At 34.0% G+C, this 18821-nt stretch overlaps 1 protein-coding gene across 2 annotated transcripts in view; it reads right to left on the bottom strand.

The window, feature by feature from the left end:
- Nucleotides 1-18821, bottom strand: part of LOC126886653 (zinc finger protein 664-like) — a 76673-nt gene that overhangs the window by 34526 nt on the left and 23326 nt on the right. For both annotated transcript variants that reach the window (XM_050653650.1, XM_050653649.1), the window contains one exon: nt 7358-7483. In XM_050653650.1, coding sequence (XP_050509607.1) covers nt 7358-7481 — 124 coding nt within the window. In that variant the 5' untranslated portion in view covers nt 7482-7483. The remainder of the gene's footprint in view (nt 1-7357; nt 7484-18821) is intronic.

Consider the following 18821-nt stretch of genomic DNA (forward strand, 5'->3'; position numbering starts at 1 on the left):
ACTAATCAGTTTACAAACAGATAACTGTCTAGTTGATTTTTGAAAACATTTATAGATGGAGAATTTATAATTTCCGTTGGGAGACTGTTCCATATACTAAAAATACGATTACACAGAAAATGTTGGCGCCTTATCGATGAAAAGGGTTCCTTCTTCAATTTCAAACTATGTCCACGTAGTCTGCCGTGATCATCTAAAATAAACAAGTTTTGCAAATCTCCATATCCATACTTTAAAATTCGAAAGGTGATAATTAAGTCACCACGGAGTCGACGAGCTTCAAAAGTTGGTAACCCTGCTAAAGAAAGTCTTTGTTGGTAATCTGGCCTTCTTCGTTTGAAAGATAGTCTGGTGGCCTTCTTTTGGATATTTTCGAGAAGAGTTCTATCGCGCACTAATTCTGGGCACCAAACCGTTCCACAGTACTCCAGTAGGGGTCGGACATAAGTTTTATACAAACGGATAGAACCCGAAAATGATATTTTTGTAAAAGTCTTACTAAGAAGGTATAACTTACTATTCGCTTTTTTAGTAACGTTTGAAATATGCTCCGACCAACTCAAATTTTCAGTAATTGTTACACCAAGGTCATATGCCAGGTAGAATGACAAATGAGGTGTCGAATGAATGGTTATAATCCAACGATGGTACTAAAGATGAGAAATTTGATCCGTCGGTGTGCCTGACCGCGAATATAACTCCTCCGTCACTGTACCAGGTAGAATGACAAATGAGGTGTCAAATGAAAGCTTATAATCCAAGGATGGTACTAAAGATGAGAAATTAGACCAAGGCTGTCTGTCCATCGGTCCGTCCGACCGCGAATGTAACTACCCCGTCATTATGCCAGGCAGAATGACAGATGAGGTGACGAGTGTACAGTGAACGGTTATAATCCAACCATGGTACTAAAGATTCACGCACGCATTTCCTTTCCGAAAGTTCCACTTTCACGCACGACGTGCGGGAAAGTAAAATACCTTGTAATATTGCATTATAATATATTATAATACATGCAATAAACTAATATTGAAAGTTTGTTTTTGACAACCTTGTCAAATAATTGATTTGTGTATTTTCACTTCTAAATAAAAATTGATATAACTCTATTTTTTGTGGCTTTTTCCAAACGTACGGCCCTAGAATAAATATTATTCCTAACTCGTGCGGAAAGTGTGTTCCTCGCACTCGAATGCCTGCCCGAACTCCGCTATCGCGTCGTTCGGGTCAACGGCGTCTCGTGCGTGAAATTATCACTTTCCGCAGTAGTTAGGAAAATAACTATTTTATGATGTCGATATTTTCCAAGTTATGGGGGGAAATAGTGACAGTTAGAGGTTAGAGTTAGAGCATAACTATTGAATTGTCTCGTTAATTATGAGTTTTACGACAAAAATGTAGGTACCTATAATACAAAAATAGAACTTAGTAGATAGAATTAACTTTTACATAATTTTGAATTTTGATCTCTTTCATTTTTTTTACGAATATTTAAAATTGTTTCAAATATGATTTCCTACAATTATTTCTTTTTGACAATTTTTTTCGTGCGGTTGATATTTTCCGAGTTAGCGGGAATATATTAAAAAGGGGTGGGGAGCATAATTATTGAATTGAATCTTGTTTCCGAGCTGCCCCAAATTTTATAATTCTAACCTTTAGGGGAGGTCAATAGTGGTGTAAATTTAAAATTGCGACTGAATTCCGCTGAAGGGTTAGCCGTCATATTGATTTTAAAGGAGAACCGTTGATGCTAAATACCTCCACCATTTTCAACTTTTTTGCTCTACTGCTCATTATTTATAATAGTTCCCAGGTAGCAAGACTGTTTAACGCGCTCTATCTGAATCTGCGTTCCATTAGTGTGCAGATGGGTTATAGGTATAGATAGGGCTATTATAGCAATCGCCATTAAACCGGTTTTTGGTACGAAAATAGTGATTAGCAATTAAATTTAAGCATGAATTGTAATTTCGATTACCAAATATCGAATTCCAATTGTGAGTTCTTTCAAAAATCGTGCATGCAGCACTCTGCTTTGAATAACCCTGTTCAAAACATCCTATTTGTGATGATAATTGCTTGTCCTGAAAACGATAATCTTGATTGTAATACAAAAAAACCTATTCATTTTTGTAATTTCAAAAGTATTTGGTCATCATCATCATCAATGGCGTTATAACTCTTCGAGACTCTGCCACATTTTTTATTATTTAAAATCAATACAGCTGCCCACGATGTGAATTTGATACCGTTCACGTTATCAACACCAGTAATAAAAATTTAATGTGTTTCTCGGTCGATGATCGAAATGCCACATCAGCGACTTGTTAATTATTGTGTTTTGACTGGAATAAGAATGTGAATTTTAACCGAATTTTTAACGTGCATACAAATTGCACATACAATTTTTTTTGTTTATGCTTATTTTTTATTATAATAAATATGTTGATTTTCACCCATTCGTGAGCAAAAATTTGGTTGTTTTGACTTCTGAGTAATACCAAAAAGTCAAAAATCGTTATAACTGAAAAAACTCGACAGAGTTATGCTCGATAAACTCATAATACTCATAAAGCTAATAAAATATTTTTGATCTTTTCGTTTCACATGATTCACTGAGCGTTGGCTTATTTTTTAATATTTTTCCTTATTTTTTTTTTAATTCATTGAATTATAGCGTTGATTGAGATATTAGAGGCCGTCCAATATATCAATCAACGATTATAGTGAATATGCTTATTTAATTTAAAAATAAAATAATTCTATCCTCTTCTTCTTGCTGTGCCTGTCCGTGACGAATGTTGGCGATCACCATGGCATGGCATCTTTATTTTATCTGCAGCAATGCAGGAAAGCTTCACATATGTTGAGTTGAACCAGGTTCTGAGGTTCTTTAACCAGGATGTTCTTCTTCTTCCTGGACCTCGCTTTCCAAATATTTTTCCTTGCAGAATGGCTTGTAGGAGGGCATATCTGGATTCATTTCGCATAATGTGTCCAAAGTATTCCAACTTTTGAGATTTGATGGTGGTTAATACTTCTCGGTTTTTCCCCATTCTTCTGTAAGGACCTCCTCATTTGTGACCCGATCAGTCCATGGGATTTTAAGAATTCTATTATAAGTTCAAAAAAAATTCAAAAAAATATGCTTGAAATATTTATTTCAAACTCTAAGCTCACCCCACCTTAAGGATAGCTATGACACGAATTTGATAGGCAAGCCATGAAGTCGTTTTTGTCTATGTATGAAATTTAATAAAAAAAATGTCTCATCCGGAAAGCAGATGGGTGCAGGTCGACCTATATTCGGATCTTAGACTATAACGTATATATAGTTTCGTAGAGTTTTGCTATCAGCCGTTGATGATTTGCTGATGAACGCTACTCGTGTTATTTCTTTCCGTTCATGTTCACAAGAGCATGTGTTAACAAGTAATTGGACTTCGTAAGTCCTAGGTTTTCATCCAAAGTAATCGAAAGTAGAACTGGAAGTCGATATTTTAACTCTTCGTGTAACTTTGCGTCGATTCATATACGATTTTACTAATTTTGGATCATATTCATTTACATTCATATCATACTTTGAGTCACTTTAAAACAGATACTTGCGGTTGCAACTCTAAAACTGAAGTCCGATGTTAAATTACTCATCTTTAATACCATCCTTGTGTTATAATCTTTTATTCGAAACCTCATTATTTGTCATTATATCTGTATTAATACGGAGGAGTTGTATGTAGGAGGACAGACGGAAAGACACTCATGAAACCGGAAGTATATATTTGTTCTCGCCTTGCGAAGGTTCGTCGAATAATATATCACTTTTACTATTCCGGTGACTTTAAAACAGTAGGTATTTCCGGTCCCATTTGTAAAACCGGAAGTCCTTGGTCAAATTTCTCACCTTTAGTACCATCCTTGGATTATAAGCTTTCATTCGACACCTCATTTGTCATTCAACCTGGTATAGTGACGGAAGAGTTATATTCGCGGTCGGACGGACCGACGGACAGACAGCCTTGGTCAAATTGCTCATCTTTAGTACCATCCTTGGATTATAAGCTTTCATTCGACACCTCATTTGTCATTCTACCTGGTACAGTAACGGAGGAGTTATATTCGCGATCAGGCAGACCGACGGACCAAATTGCTCATCTTTAGTACCATCGTTAGATTATAATCGTTCATTCGAAACCTCATTTGTCATTTTCCCTGGCATAATGACGGAGAGAAGTTACATTTGCGGTCGGACGGACAGATGGACAGGCAGCCTTGGTCAAATTTCTCATCTTTAGTACCATCCTTGGTTATAAGCTTTCATTCGACACCTTATTGGTCATTCTACCTGGTACAGTGACGGAGGAGTTATATTCGCGGTCAGGCAGACCGACGGACCAAATTGCTCAACTTTAGTACCATCGTTGGATTATAATCGTTCATTTGAAACCTCATTTGTCATTTTCCCTGGCATAATGACGGAGAAGTTACATTCGCGGTCGGACGGACAAATGGACCGACAGCCTTGGTCAAATTTTTCATCTTTAGTACCATCCTCGGTTATAAGCTTTCATTCGAAACCTTATTTGTCATTCTACCTGGTACAGTGACGGAGGAGTTATATTCGCGGTCAGGCAGACCGACGGACCAAATTGCTTATCTTTAGTACCATCGTTGGATTATAACCATTCATTCGACACCTCATTTGTCATTCTACCTGGCATAATGACGGAGTAGTTACATTCGCGGTCGGGCGGACAGATGGACAGACAGCCTTGGTCAAATTTATCAGCTTTAGTACCATCCTTGGATTATAGGCTTTCATTCGACACCTCATTCGCTATTCTACCTGGTACAGTGACGGAGGAGTTATATTCGCGGTCAGGCAGACCGACGGACCAAATTGCTCATCTTTAGTACCATCCTTGGTTATAAGCTTTCATTAAATGTTCTAAACATTAATTACATTTTCATTCTAAATTAGACAATTAGACAAATTTGAGTGATATAATTGTTCTTCCCTGGTATAATTTTATAATATTGGGACATGAGAAGTAGGTAACAAACTATGATGAACCAATATGCGAAATAGATTTTTCCAATACTTTTGGTTTAGATTTTACCACGAGATACGAGCACAGTATTTATCCGAGTAAAATTTTCAGCGAGACCCCGTCCTTAAACCTCCTAGAAAATGAAAAGTTCGCACCTCATATATAAAACGATTTCGAGTCATCTTAGCGAGACCGCACCTGCATACCAACATAGGCGTAACCAGGGGGGGGTTTTGGGGGTTGTAACCCCCCCCATTGGGATGTACTTTGAGCTCTATACGCTTAACACCATAGCCCTCAGAGACCTTCCAGTAGTTGTAACCCCCCCCTTTCAGGTAGTTGTAACCCCCCCCCCCCTTAGGATCATCCTGGTTACGCCTATGCATACCAATCTGTACTGAAACTAAACTATCAGTTGACTATAAAGTCTGGAGTCCGCGGCTTCGCTTAGATATCTATTGCGTTATTTCTCCGATAGAGGCAGCATCTCTCGGGAAAGAATCTTTTCTCTCTGTTGCACTGCGACTTGGGGACCTCTCTTTCATACAACGGCCGGCCTTAATACAGACCGGACTTATCACATTGACCGTAACATATACATAGCCAGTCGGGATAGCAGTGACGTACTGAGCATGGTTCCGCGGGCCCCGCAGGGGTCCGCTTTAAAGCGCTTTTTGCTTCATTTGTTTCTAATTTGATGGGGATATTTTGAACTACACAAGTACACACTACGAAATGTAACTGCTTAATAAATTTTAATTTTTGTGTAGATACTTATTAATAAAAACAAAGAATAACTATTCATCAAAATATTTGAAATCAAAATTTATTAAGAAACACAGTGAACGCTTTTGTAAGGCTCCTTGCTCGTTTTACCTGCTTGCCGAAGTCCTTGTTTAAAGACTAACCGCCGGTGCCTGCCTACACGTGCTAACTCAAACACTTGTATTATTTATATTAGCACGATCCATGAATAAGTTGTAGGTAAACTACAAAGTTGCAGAAATTCGGAAACTGAGATATCCTCGATACTCGTGTTATACAATGTGAGTTTTTATTGGGCGGGTGGGCCCGCATCCCCCAACTGGAACCAGCGCCCGCTGATCTATCGGTACGCCACTGCAGGATAGCATTTGACCTTGCGTGCCGAGCTGCCCAAAATTTTATTTTTCTAATCTTTAGGGGTGTCAATAGTAGTCTAAATTTGAAATCGCGAGTGAATTCCGCCGTTACGTTAGCCGCCATCTTGATTATAAAGGAGAACCGTTTTTGCTCAATATCTCCGCCATTTTCAACTTTTCGATAAAAAGTGTAAGGACTGAAATTGTTGAAAATACGATTTCCTATAATTTCTTTTATTACAATTTTTTTGTGCTGTCGATATTTTATGTCGATATTTTCCGAGTTAAGGGCGAAATAGTGACAGTCAGAGCGTAATTACTGAACTATCTCGTTTATTATTAGTTTTACAATAAAAATGTAGGTACCTATACAAAAATGAAGAGAATTAAATTTTATACAATTTTAACCTCTATCATTTTTTTGTTAAAACCAATATTTAAGGTAGTACGTATGCGGTAAAGGCGCTAGCATAAGACCTGGTTTTATAGCAGTTGTTTTTGTTCAATATCTCCGACATTTTCAACTTTTCTAAAAAAATGGTAGGAACTGAAATTGTTCCAAATAAATCATATTTACAATTATTACAATCTCTTTTTAACAATTTTTATCTTGCTGTCGATATTTTCCGAGTTAATTGTACTTATAGTAGACGCCTATATTTTTGACTCTCACATTATTGCATATAAATTTTTTTGTATTGTAAAACTATAAAAATCCTTTTAACCAGTTAAAGTCATGTTATTTGGCTATATGTGGGCAAATTTTCAGCCAAATCTAAGATTACGTATTTTGGGAATGGAGGAAAATTTAAACGTTTTCTACACTAAAATTTGATCAAAAACTTGTTTTTGAATCAAAATAACTTGTTATATTGCCTTATGACATTTTTGAGTTCCTTCTATTACTTAAAAAATTGTTTTTTCCACTGACACTTCATGATAAAATATACAACTTTGTTTAAATAAATACTTAATTACTGTAAAATCGCTAAAAATGATATTTTGAAAAAAAAAAAAAGAAAAAGACTGTTCGGGCTTAAATGCTTCAGCTTGAGCTTATTTTTATGTTCCGCAGAAGCTATACACCAACTTTCAGACAAATCGGAGATCCAAAAGTTGTTTGGGTCCAAAATTGAGTGGTTTGAAATGAAATCACCCATATACTTTTTTTATTTGTCTTACCTGAGCTATTTTCTTCTGGTTCGTTCTTCAACTCTTTATGATCTAGAGATGTGCATGGCTGACTCTCTACATATCTTTGGCCACTTTCAACAGACTCTTCCTTAATTTTGAGTTTTAGTTCCATTGCTAATAAATATATTTTATTTATCAGCCCAGTAAATGACCGTTTTGGAGTGTAATTTTCAGCATGACCAGACATTTCGTAACGCGACAGTTCGTAACCGCACAAATGGTAACGGACAATTCGTAACGGCGACAGTTCGTAACGGTACAATTCGTAAGGTCAAAATTGAATTACAGTAGAACCTCGATTATCCGTCAGGGCACCGGACCAAAGGTATGACGGTAATCGAAAAGATGGTTAACAGACCATTAAAAAAAGTTAAAAGTTGATAATACAACTCTCAAATTTTATTTCTATAATTTGTTTGATAATATAAGAGGAATTTGTGTTCGTGCTAATATTGTCGAATTTGGTTTAAAATATTCTGAAATCTTTGTTTTACTGATGCTTCGTATTTTGCAAGGGCTGAATTTCTTAATCGGCGTAAGATCATGCAATCTATTTTATTGGATTCTTCTTGTCGAGAATACCACTCGATGAATGGTTGCATGTACGATGCAGCTTCTCTAGCTTCTTTAGGCAAATCTTTGTCAGTTGCAAAAGCATCAACGACATCGCCACCGTCAAATTTCAAGTTTGTCTCAGCTTCTGAGCCTGTTTCGTCAGTCTCTGTTTTGCCATTTCAACGGTTTCATCATCTGTTAGCAATCGATAGCCGTTTGCGTCCTCATCACAAATTAACCATTCGTTTATGTCATTTTTAGACAACGAAAACAAAACAGTTGATTCAGCCATAACTTCATTTGTTACCGCAGTGTACATTTCAGCGAATTTCGTTTGGCTTATCGCAATGCTAAAAAAAATGAATTGATGACTCAAATTTTTTCTTATGTAGTCAATACAACTTATGTATGGACCCTGACGGTTAACAGAGGTGACGGTTAATGGAGAGACGGATAATCGAGGTTCCACTGTATTCTGTTTATTTTTTTAACGTGGAAACTAACTTTTATTACAGGTAGTGATATAAGAAGTGAATATTCTCGGCGAGAATTTTCTAAACTGTCAGCTAATATTTCTGTTCTATTCGTATTTACAAAAACCGAAATAAAAATAAAAATTAGATACTTAGGGGTCAAATTATTATAATTAAAAAAAAATGTATATTGGTTTTGCCAATTCATCTAGTATATTATTTGCATTCCAAACATTATTATTCTAGAAGCCCAAACACCTACTTGCCGCTCCGCTTACGAAATGCTTTTTTGCTTTGGCTGGCCGAGGAATCACGCGATTTTAGATAAAATCCCAAAAATCGAAGTAGCCGGAGCTGGGAAATCACATGAACCACTAGCTGGGTGTTTACAGTGTCAGTATTTATTGTTTTGGTGCTATATTAACGTGCAAATATTTAGAATCGATCGAAGTAATGCATGCCTTCATCCAGTGCAGCTACTGAAAGAAGTTTCAGTACTTATGTTTTTATCCACTCCTTTAAAAGAAACCGGCTTACTGCTGAACGGGCCGGTAAGATAACTTTTATTGCTCACAATTTAAAATTGTTAGACATATCAATCAATGACTGAGCTGGCGACTCGTGAAAAACAAAATCCCACAACTTATTAGTACATTGAAATGCAGAATGTAGGTGACGAGGATGAGCTAATGATGGAAATAGATTCTGAATCTGAGACCTCATCTTATTCAGATTGGATTACCATAACCATTATTTGCTGTTCAAAGAAAGACAAAGAAGAAAAATTTTTAATAAATAAATTTTGTGTTGTCTGTTGTGTTTGTATTTATATATATATATATATATATATATATATATATATATATATATATATATATATATATATATATATTTATTTTTAGCCTCTCATGACGTCCCCCCCATGTTAAACTGTAGTCTCTCGTGGCGTCCAGATCTTCGTGGACTCCGATATACGGTTGCCACGAGGATTTTCTCTAAAATTTATCGCCGGTGAAAGGTACCACTTCCTACAATGCCTGAACAAAATATTGGCCGGATGTCCTCAGACACGTTATCTGTATAATAATATACACATTACTTGGAGCAGTTGCCATCAGGCGCGCCACGTTCGCTTGCTGTATATCTAAAATCACTTTAACGGTTTTGGTGACGTCCAAATATATATTTATTCAGTTTAAGGTTGTCGCGGAATCCGTATATTTCAGTTTATGTCCTCATGGCTTCTACTACGCTGTTGCCACCTCAAATGTTGGTATTTAGACTTCGGATATTTTTATAAATGATTATTGTAGTATGTTAAAACAATTATTGTTGTGACAGATTAATGATGTTCTCTTTGTATAATTAACAATGTATTTTTTTATTACAAAAATAAAAAAAATTAAAAAGTATGTTCATTAAAATTGATGAATTTATCATAACCAGTTGCCGAAACTGGTGGTCTAATTGCTCAATTGTAACATATTATAGAAGTGTTAGAATTTAGTTCTTAATTCTTGATTAGAAAATCCAGATTTAGAAATTAGAACCACAAAAACATTTAAAGAATATAAATATCTCGGATCTATAATATCTAAAGAAGGCAAAAGAGACATCGAAAACAGAACACAGCAGGGCAAAATAGCGGTAAACATTCTAAGCTCTCAGCTATGGTCTAAAAAGATAAGACAAAAAACGACAATCTATAGTACCTTGGTAGAGCCTATTATGACTTATGGGGCAGAAGTTTGGCAGATCACGAAAAAAGATAGAAAGAGAGTAGAAGTAGGTAGTAGAAATGGATTATCTAAGGAGAGCGTGTGGTATATCCAAAAAAGATCGCATCAGGAATGAAGATATTAGGAGGACAAAAACTGTATATTCCAGAGTAGATAGAATTGAAACGAGACAACTAGTGTGGTATGGTCACGTCAAACGAATGAATGAAGATAGATGGCCAAAGAAAGCTTTAAAGTATATACCACAACAAAGAAGAAGAAGGGGAAGGCCTTGAGTTACCTGGGAAGAACATGTACAGCACATCATAAAAGATAGAGCCATCAAAGAAGACGAATGGATGGACAGAAAAAGATGGCGGTCGAAATGCGAGAAGTAGCAGAGGCTATAGGAACCTCGCTTATAGATATATAGATATAATTCTTTATTACAATATTTTTAATTATATAATTTTTCTATTCTCATACTATAATAATAATATATCAATTATGATGTCACCACCTTTATCATAGATAGAATCAGATAGATCATTAGATACAACTAAGAAAGCAGGACGACCTTCTCCAGGAAGTACATAAAATAATGCCCTCTATTCGTTACGGAACATCACAAGAAATATGGGAGACTTTTAAACATTGTGTAACAACACCAATTGATCATCCAAAGATAAATAATCCTGTGCAACGGAAACACTGGATAACAGATGAAACCTTTCAAATCATTGAGAATAGAAGAAATCTTTGTCAAAGTGGTATGCATAGTGAAAGGGAAAAAGCTAGTTTAAGAAACCTCAATAAAGAAGTAAAGCGAAGATTCAAGGCAGATAAAAAACTCTACTATCAAAATATATGCAAAGAAATTGAGAGACATGATCAGAATAATCAGCCGAGAGATCTATTTAGAAAAATACGCTACTTAACAAGATACTTCAAAGCCAGAACTTGGGCCATTGAAGACAACACTGGAACTCTGAGAACAATCAGAGAAGATATAGCAGATACATGGAGATCGTATTGCAGGGACCTATATAAAGATGATCAACGCCAAGAACCTGTTAACCAAATCTTTGACGAGGTAGAAGAAGAACCTGATATACTTGAAAATGAAGTAAGACTAGCGATCATTTAGCTCAAATATAATAAAGCACCAGGTCCAGATATGATAACACCAGAAATACTCAAAGCCACAGAAGAAACTGGCGTAAAATTACTTCATCGACTCTGTAACCAAATACGGCATTCTAAACAATGGCCTAAAGACTGGACAAAATCTACAATAACAACGATTCATAAAAAAGGCAGCTTCCATAAATGCGACAATTATAGAACTATTTCTCTTATATCACATGCCATTAAAATTAAAATAATGCTACATATAATCAATGAGAGAATAAAAACATGTTTTCAAAGAGAAATTCCATAAGAGCAAACTGGATTTACCAAAGGTAGAGGTATTCGAGAACACCTGTTGAATATAAGACAGATAATCGAAAAATCTAGGGAATTCAATATTCCACTGTATATATGCTTTATAGATTATCGTAAAGCGTTCGACAAGGTCAAGTGGAGACACTTATGGCGAATACTAAATATTACATGCGAGTAAGGGCCAAAATATAGATGAAATTAGTCAAAGACAAAAACCGGAAAGTAAACACAAGAAGAAGATACAATGTCGAAGCTCTTAAACAAGAAAACACAAGAATCGAATTCACAAAAAGACTGAAATTAAACCGAACAGCACTGTCCCAACATGAGGAAACAGTGGAAGAAATATGGAAGAACTTCAAGGACATTATGCAAAAACTGCAAACGAAATTATAGGGATGAAAAAAAGAGAAAAGAAATGGATAACCGGAAACACATTGTACTCCAGAGAAATATATCAAAAATATACGTTCGGAACACTTGACCGGCCAGGTTTCAAATGGATTTTTTGGACACTATATACTTATTACATTATAAATACAAAAATGTCCGTTACAGTTCGGACGATAATTTTAGTTATTAACAAATAAGGGTCAAAAATGGCAGTTTTTTCGTTTAAATCGCTACAGGTAAAAATAAGTAATTAAATATCTTATATCAGATAGAGTAAGTATTCATTTTTAGTAGATGAACAGAGGTTTAAAATGGCAGTTTTTGAATTTTCGTACGATTATTTGTTGCTTCGGTAATTGCAAAATAAAACTTAAATTTCGAAAATAAAAAATTTGCTATAGCTTTTGCAAAAATAAACTTAAGACTGATATTACATGAAATATTGGGTCGAACAGTCCATGTCCAGTCCAGATAATATACAAAAAATTTCAAGGCGATTCGTCGATTAGTTTACATTTTATTCAATTTGTTTATAAAAAAAAGCCTTTTCTTTGCAATGATGAAGCATACTTTTCTTCATAAAATAATAATGATACAGCAATTTTGTGGAAACCACATGAAAACAGAATACTTATGTTTTCAAAGTTTTTAAAAAAATAATAAAAAGTCATTTTTATCATTCCGAAAATATTTTAGTAAAATAGAGTCATTTTTGGCTTATAAACAATTTGAATAACTTTGTTAGTATTGACTGCAAACTAAATTAATCCACTTAAGGATGCTAAAGACCTACCGGTTATAACCTAAAACCGGTTTTTTTAATTCGAAACAACCGGTTTTACCGGTTGTTTTTTTGTCCCGGTTATAACCGGTTTTTTCTTTTTAAAGTAATTACCGGTGAAAAACCGAAAAAGTTACCTGTGGAAAAAAAATTTATTTAGAGAAAAATGAAAAAATTTCTATCTATTTTCGATCTCAATCATATGTATTATAAATAATATGCGAAGTAATTAACCCAAACAACCATAATTCAACTTTTATTTGCTAATAGAGAACTGGACGAAAGTGTCACATCAGCTTTTATGAAACAATTTTGGGAATAGTTATTTTTAGATTTAGATGATAATATATTTACATAAAAAGTAAGTGATCTGCTTGAAATTGATATTCCAACCATCATCTAAAAAATTGTTTATACTTGAGTACTTGAGACTTGAGACTCTTGTTTGTAAGAAATTTGAATACCGAAAACCGATTAGGAACCTCCATTATGTAATTTTTAAACAATAAATAATTCTTATGATATAAAAAGGAGGTATTATACGAACGTATTAAAAAATATTACCTACTGAAATTTTTTGATGGCAATAGAGAAGTAAATAATGAATTGGTTTATCGAATTTATTTTTAAGTAAAATATGTCATTTGGATATTTTTTAAACCTGATAGATCCAAGGGACATTTCGGTAGATCGGTAGGATCATCACTTTTGGGAATATCCCAATTATTGACAACGCAATATACGCCGACGCCGTCTACAACGAGCGACGAATCAGAGATTGGGGTACTTTCGCCCATTTTTAGGGTAATTTGAAAGCGCCTGGGAAAATTTTTATAGGTTGAATTGGTTGGGGAATTTTTCGGGAGGAAAATTGAGCAAACTAAAGTGCAATATAAATGTAACATTATAACCTATTGAGTATTTGCTTTTGATGAAAAAAACGAAAACCGGTTTTTGGAACAACCGGGTTTTTGACCGGTTTTAACCGCCAGGTTAAGCCGTAAGTAAAAAAAAACGGTATAACCGAAAACCGGTTTTTTGTTCAACAACCGCCATCCCTAGACTTTAGGATTTAAAAGGCTGGTACTTTTACATTATTATTGTATTATCGGTTTATAACGTTCTCCGTCTTCCGATACCCGTTCGCCACTCCTCTCCGTCCGCACACTGATCTACTTTCAGACCTCTTTCATCCATGACTTTGTTTATTCCTGCCTGTCAACTTTTCCTCTTTCTACCTCTTCTTCTTCTACCTTGCGGTTTCAAGTAACAAATAATCGGATCATAATTTAAAAACTTCCATTTTAAACCTTTGCTCATCTACTAAGAGATGAATAATCTAAATAAGATATTTAATTACCTTATTTTTACCTGTAGCGATTTAAACGAAAAAACTGTCATATTTGACCCTTATTTGTTAATAACTAAAATTCTCGTCCGAACTCTGACGGGCATTGTTATATTTATAATGTAATAGTAGTAATGTTATAATGTTATAACTAAGAGAAGAAAGAAAGAAACTTAAAGAAGAAATGTTACAAAAAGAAGCAACCGAAGAAGGAAAAGCAGTAGAAAGGAAATACAAAGAAAAGATATAGCGGTTAAAAAGCGACCCAGAAAAGACAAGATACTATGCAAATCATATGGTAAAAACGTCAGAAAAAGCTGCGCAAGAAAACGACCTGAAAATACAGTACAATATCATCCGAAATTTGACAGGGCAAAAACACTAAACATTAATAAACAAATCAAAGTTAAACAAGGAAATATAATTACATCAGAACATAAAATAATACAAAGCTGAAAAGAACACTGCGAGGAAATATACTCCAAACATCAGATATAAACGAAGATAATGTAATACAGGAAATAAACATTAGAACAGTTGAAATTACGAAAGAAGAAATACAAAACACACTGAATCAACTAAAAAATGGCAAAGCCGCTGAAAGCTACAACGTACCGATAGATTTAATAAAGGCGGACGCAAACGAATCAGTAGAAATATTACACAAACTCTTTAACAAGATATGGGCCGACCAGGAGCTCCCACAGAAATGGAACGAGGGTGTAACCATTAAGATACCAAAAAAGGGCGATTTAAATAAATGCTAGAATTGGCGAGCAATAACACTGCTAAGTGCCACATTCAAAATAATGTCAAATATCATATTGAATATACTGAAGCCAGAACTAGACAAGAAACTAAGACTAAGAAACAACCAAGAAGGTTTTCGCGCAAAACGCTCCACTATCGACCACATTTGTACTCTATCTGTACCTCTGTATCTTGTACCTGTACCGCTGTATCTCTTGTACTCTACAATTATCTTGGAACAAGCTAGTGAATGGCAAAAAAATATAAACATGTTTACTTTGACTTTGAGTTTGAAAAGGTCTTCGATAGTATAAACAGAAAACAAATGTGGAAGATTCTAAAACTATATGGACTACCGATAAAATACATCAACTTAATCAAACTACTTTACAAGAAATATAGAGCCAGACTAGAACATGCGGGAAAAATGGTAGTATGTAGATATAGCTATACAAAGCGGAGTTAAACAAGGATGTGTGCTATCCCCGACATTATTTCTAATAATAACGGACTGGATCATGCAGAAAGTAAGCGATAATAAAACAGGTATTAGATGGAAATTGCATAACTAGTTGGAGGATTTGTAGTTCGCAGATGACATTTGTCCCCTAACCGAACATAGCAGCCATAAGCAAAAATAGATCGACACGCTTGCAAAATACTCCAAGGTAATGAGTAATGGGCCTGAAGATAAAGACAAAAAAACAAAACTTAAAAAAACAGTAACCAATAAACTAAAATTAAAATAAAAGGAAGACAAATACGGGAGGTAGATAACCTTACATATCTGGGATCAATTATGGAAAAAAAGGCGCTAGTAGATCAGATGTAGAAAAAATGATAGTAAAGGCACAATATGCACTCATTATATAATCATATAATGCATTAAGGAAAATCTGGAACACACGCGATATATCAGAATTAACCAAAATCAAAATCTTTAACAGCTGTTTTAAGACTATATTGTTGTATGGCGCAGAATCTTAGAGAGAGGAAGAGACAACTAGCAAAAAATTACAAACCTTTATAAATAAATAGTTGAGGAAAATCCTAAAAATATACTGGCCAGATAAAATAAAAAACATAGATCTACGGAGAAGAACAAAACAAGAGAAAATAACAGTCACGGTTAAAATAAGGAAATGAAAATGGATTATACATACTCTGAGGAAGGATCGAAATAATATAACCAAACAAGCACTCGAATACCAACCAGACGAAAGAAGAAGAAGAGGAAGACCTGATAATAGCTGGAGAAGAACTGTAACAAGAGATCATGAAAGAATTGGCGTTGAGATGGAGAGAAGTCAAACAGAGAGCGAGAAACAGAGAGCAATGGAAATACTTGTATAGCAAATTTCGAAAGAATAAAACAGAAAAGGATGCGCTGAGGAGAGAGAGAGAGAGAGAGAGAGAGAGAGAGAGAAACAATACCGATTATTTATCAAAATAAAAAAATAAAATTTAATAATAAACCTAACCTATCGAAAGGCTCATCAAACAATTTAACTTTAAAAAATAAACATTTGTCAAGGGTATATAGTGGTATTGTTAAGTATATTACATTATAACTTATTCCATCGAATCTTCCGAGATCCATAATCTTCTTCCATCGAAATAAAATAGAAAATTTAAAAGTTTAGAAAATACAATATCCATAACTACACCCAAGAAATAAGTTTTTCTAACCTGATTTAAGAGTATAAAAACGAAAACAAACAATTTACAGCAAATCCTTATCGTATATCCGAGCAAAACCACCTAGTTGGCAAAAGTTATAAATAGAATTTGTCTGGGTTCTTCAACTAAATTCTCACATAAACACGACCAAGGTTAAATATTTTACTTCATACCATAAGTACATTGTTGCCAGTATAACGGATGCCAAAGCGAGCGCTAACTGTATGAAATAATTCTTGTTAATATACACGCTGTATATTGATCGGAAGTCACGAAGAGTCAAAACTATACAGAAGCCACGAGGGACGCAAATGCAATATATATATATATATATATATATATATATATATATATATATATATATATATATATATATATATATATATATATATATATATATATAAAGAACACTGTTGTTTCGCCTCATAATTTTGTGTTGTTCTGAAGCTATTTCCTTGTGGCATTTTTATAATAAACTATTTTAAATGAGAAATAAGCCACAATTTTACCAAAAAAATGAATTTATTACCGTTTCGACGCCCAAGTCGGGTGTCGTTGTCAAAATACAAAATAATACTAAATAAACAAAAATGTTGTTGCTTAGTAAAAATTCTTCTAATAATTTATTAATGTGACTCATTTATATCGGCAATTCAGGCATGTATTATACATTTTAAAGTAGAAGACTTTAAAATGATATTGCCAATATTGATGAGTTGCGTTCCTGGGACGACTTTACTAAAAGATAGTTCATTCGATTACATGAAATCAACCCCAACTCAAGAATATCCGCCACAAAAAATCATGGCATGTGAGATTCCATAGTAAATCACGAGGGAAAGCCAGGAAAAAACCTCGTGATACTATCCCGACATCGTAAGTATTTGAGCTTACATTTAGTTTACTCTCAAAACTAATACCAAATTCTGACTTTAATGTATGTATGCTATTTTAAATTATAAATAATATTAATAATACATAGATATTATATAAATAAAACTAAAATATAAAATATGTACTAACTAGTTAATATGTTAATGACTTACTAATCGTGGTATTTTCTTTCTATTGACTTCCTCTTTTAGTATGGGTAACCACATCCTACTGCATTCTACCGAGGAATTTGCGACACAATTGTTTTCATTTAGCATAATTAGAGCCGCTTCTTTGATTTTTCTCTTTTTACTATCTGTTTCTTTCAGGACTATACTTAAATCTCTCCACTGAACTTCTATGTTCATTATCCCATGCGTGTTGACATATTTGAGATCTATCAAATTCTCTATTTTTAATATAAGACTGATGTTCACTTATTCTAACGTCTAATGGTCTTGATGTTTCACCTAAATAAAATTGTTCGCATTCACAAGGTATTTTATAAACACAATTCTTTCTTCTTTCTTGTTCATTGTTAGGTTTAGTTTTAGTTAGAATAGATCTCAATGTGTTTGTTGTTTTGAATGTTGTTGAAATGCTGAATTTATTTCCTATTGATTTAAGTTTCTCGGATAGTCCTTTTATATATGGTATTGATATTTTCCTCATAGTATTTCTTGTGGATGTTATAGGATCCCGTTCTACGTTGTTCTGTTCCATTCGATCTAATCTTGACAATTCCTTATTTATAAACGATAAAGGATAATCATTTTTTAATAAAACAGATGTTAACAAATGTTTTTCTTCTAAAAATGAATTTTCGTTAGAACAAGTAATTTTGGCTCTATCATATAAGGATTTAATAATTCCCTTTTTAACGTTGATGTTGTTATTTGATTTGTAATTGAGATATCTGTTAGTGTGTGTTGGTTTCCTATACACTTGAGTCTCATATCCAGTATCGTTCTTTGAGACTAAAACATCGAGGAAAGGTAGAGTGTTATTACATTCCTTTTCCATTGTAAATTTTATTGTCTCTTGTTTATTTACAAATGTGCCATTAGATAAAACTTTAAACATAATCAAAACGAAATTAGAGAATGATAATACATTGACAACTAGGACAATACTAAATGTATCAGCTATAATGGAGTTATTGACATTATGTACTAATAATACCTATTTTCAACTAAATAATGAATTCTATAAACAAAATTTTGGTCTAGCAATGGGCTCTTCTTTATCTCCATTATTGGCTAATATATTTATGGAGGATTTCGAAACTAATATCATTTCTAAACAAAATTTAAAACCCACAGTATGGTGGAGATATGTAGATGATGTGTTTTCAATACAGCCTCATAGATCAGAATTGTTAGATACATTTCTAAATATTATAAACGATCAAGAAGAGACAATAAAATTTACAATG

The sequence above is a fragment of the Diabrotica virgifera genome, chromosome 6, assembly GCF_917563875.1.
Source record: "Diabrotica virgifera virgifera chromosome 6, PGI_DIABVI_V3a".
In the NCBI taxonomy this organism is placed as follows: domain Eukaryota; kingdom Metazoa; phylum Arthropoda; class Insecta; order Coleoptera; family Chrysomelidae; genus Diabrotica; species Diabrotica virgifera.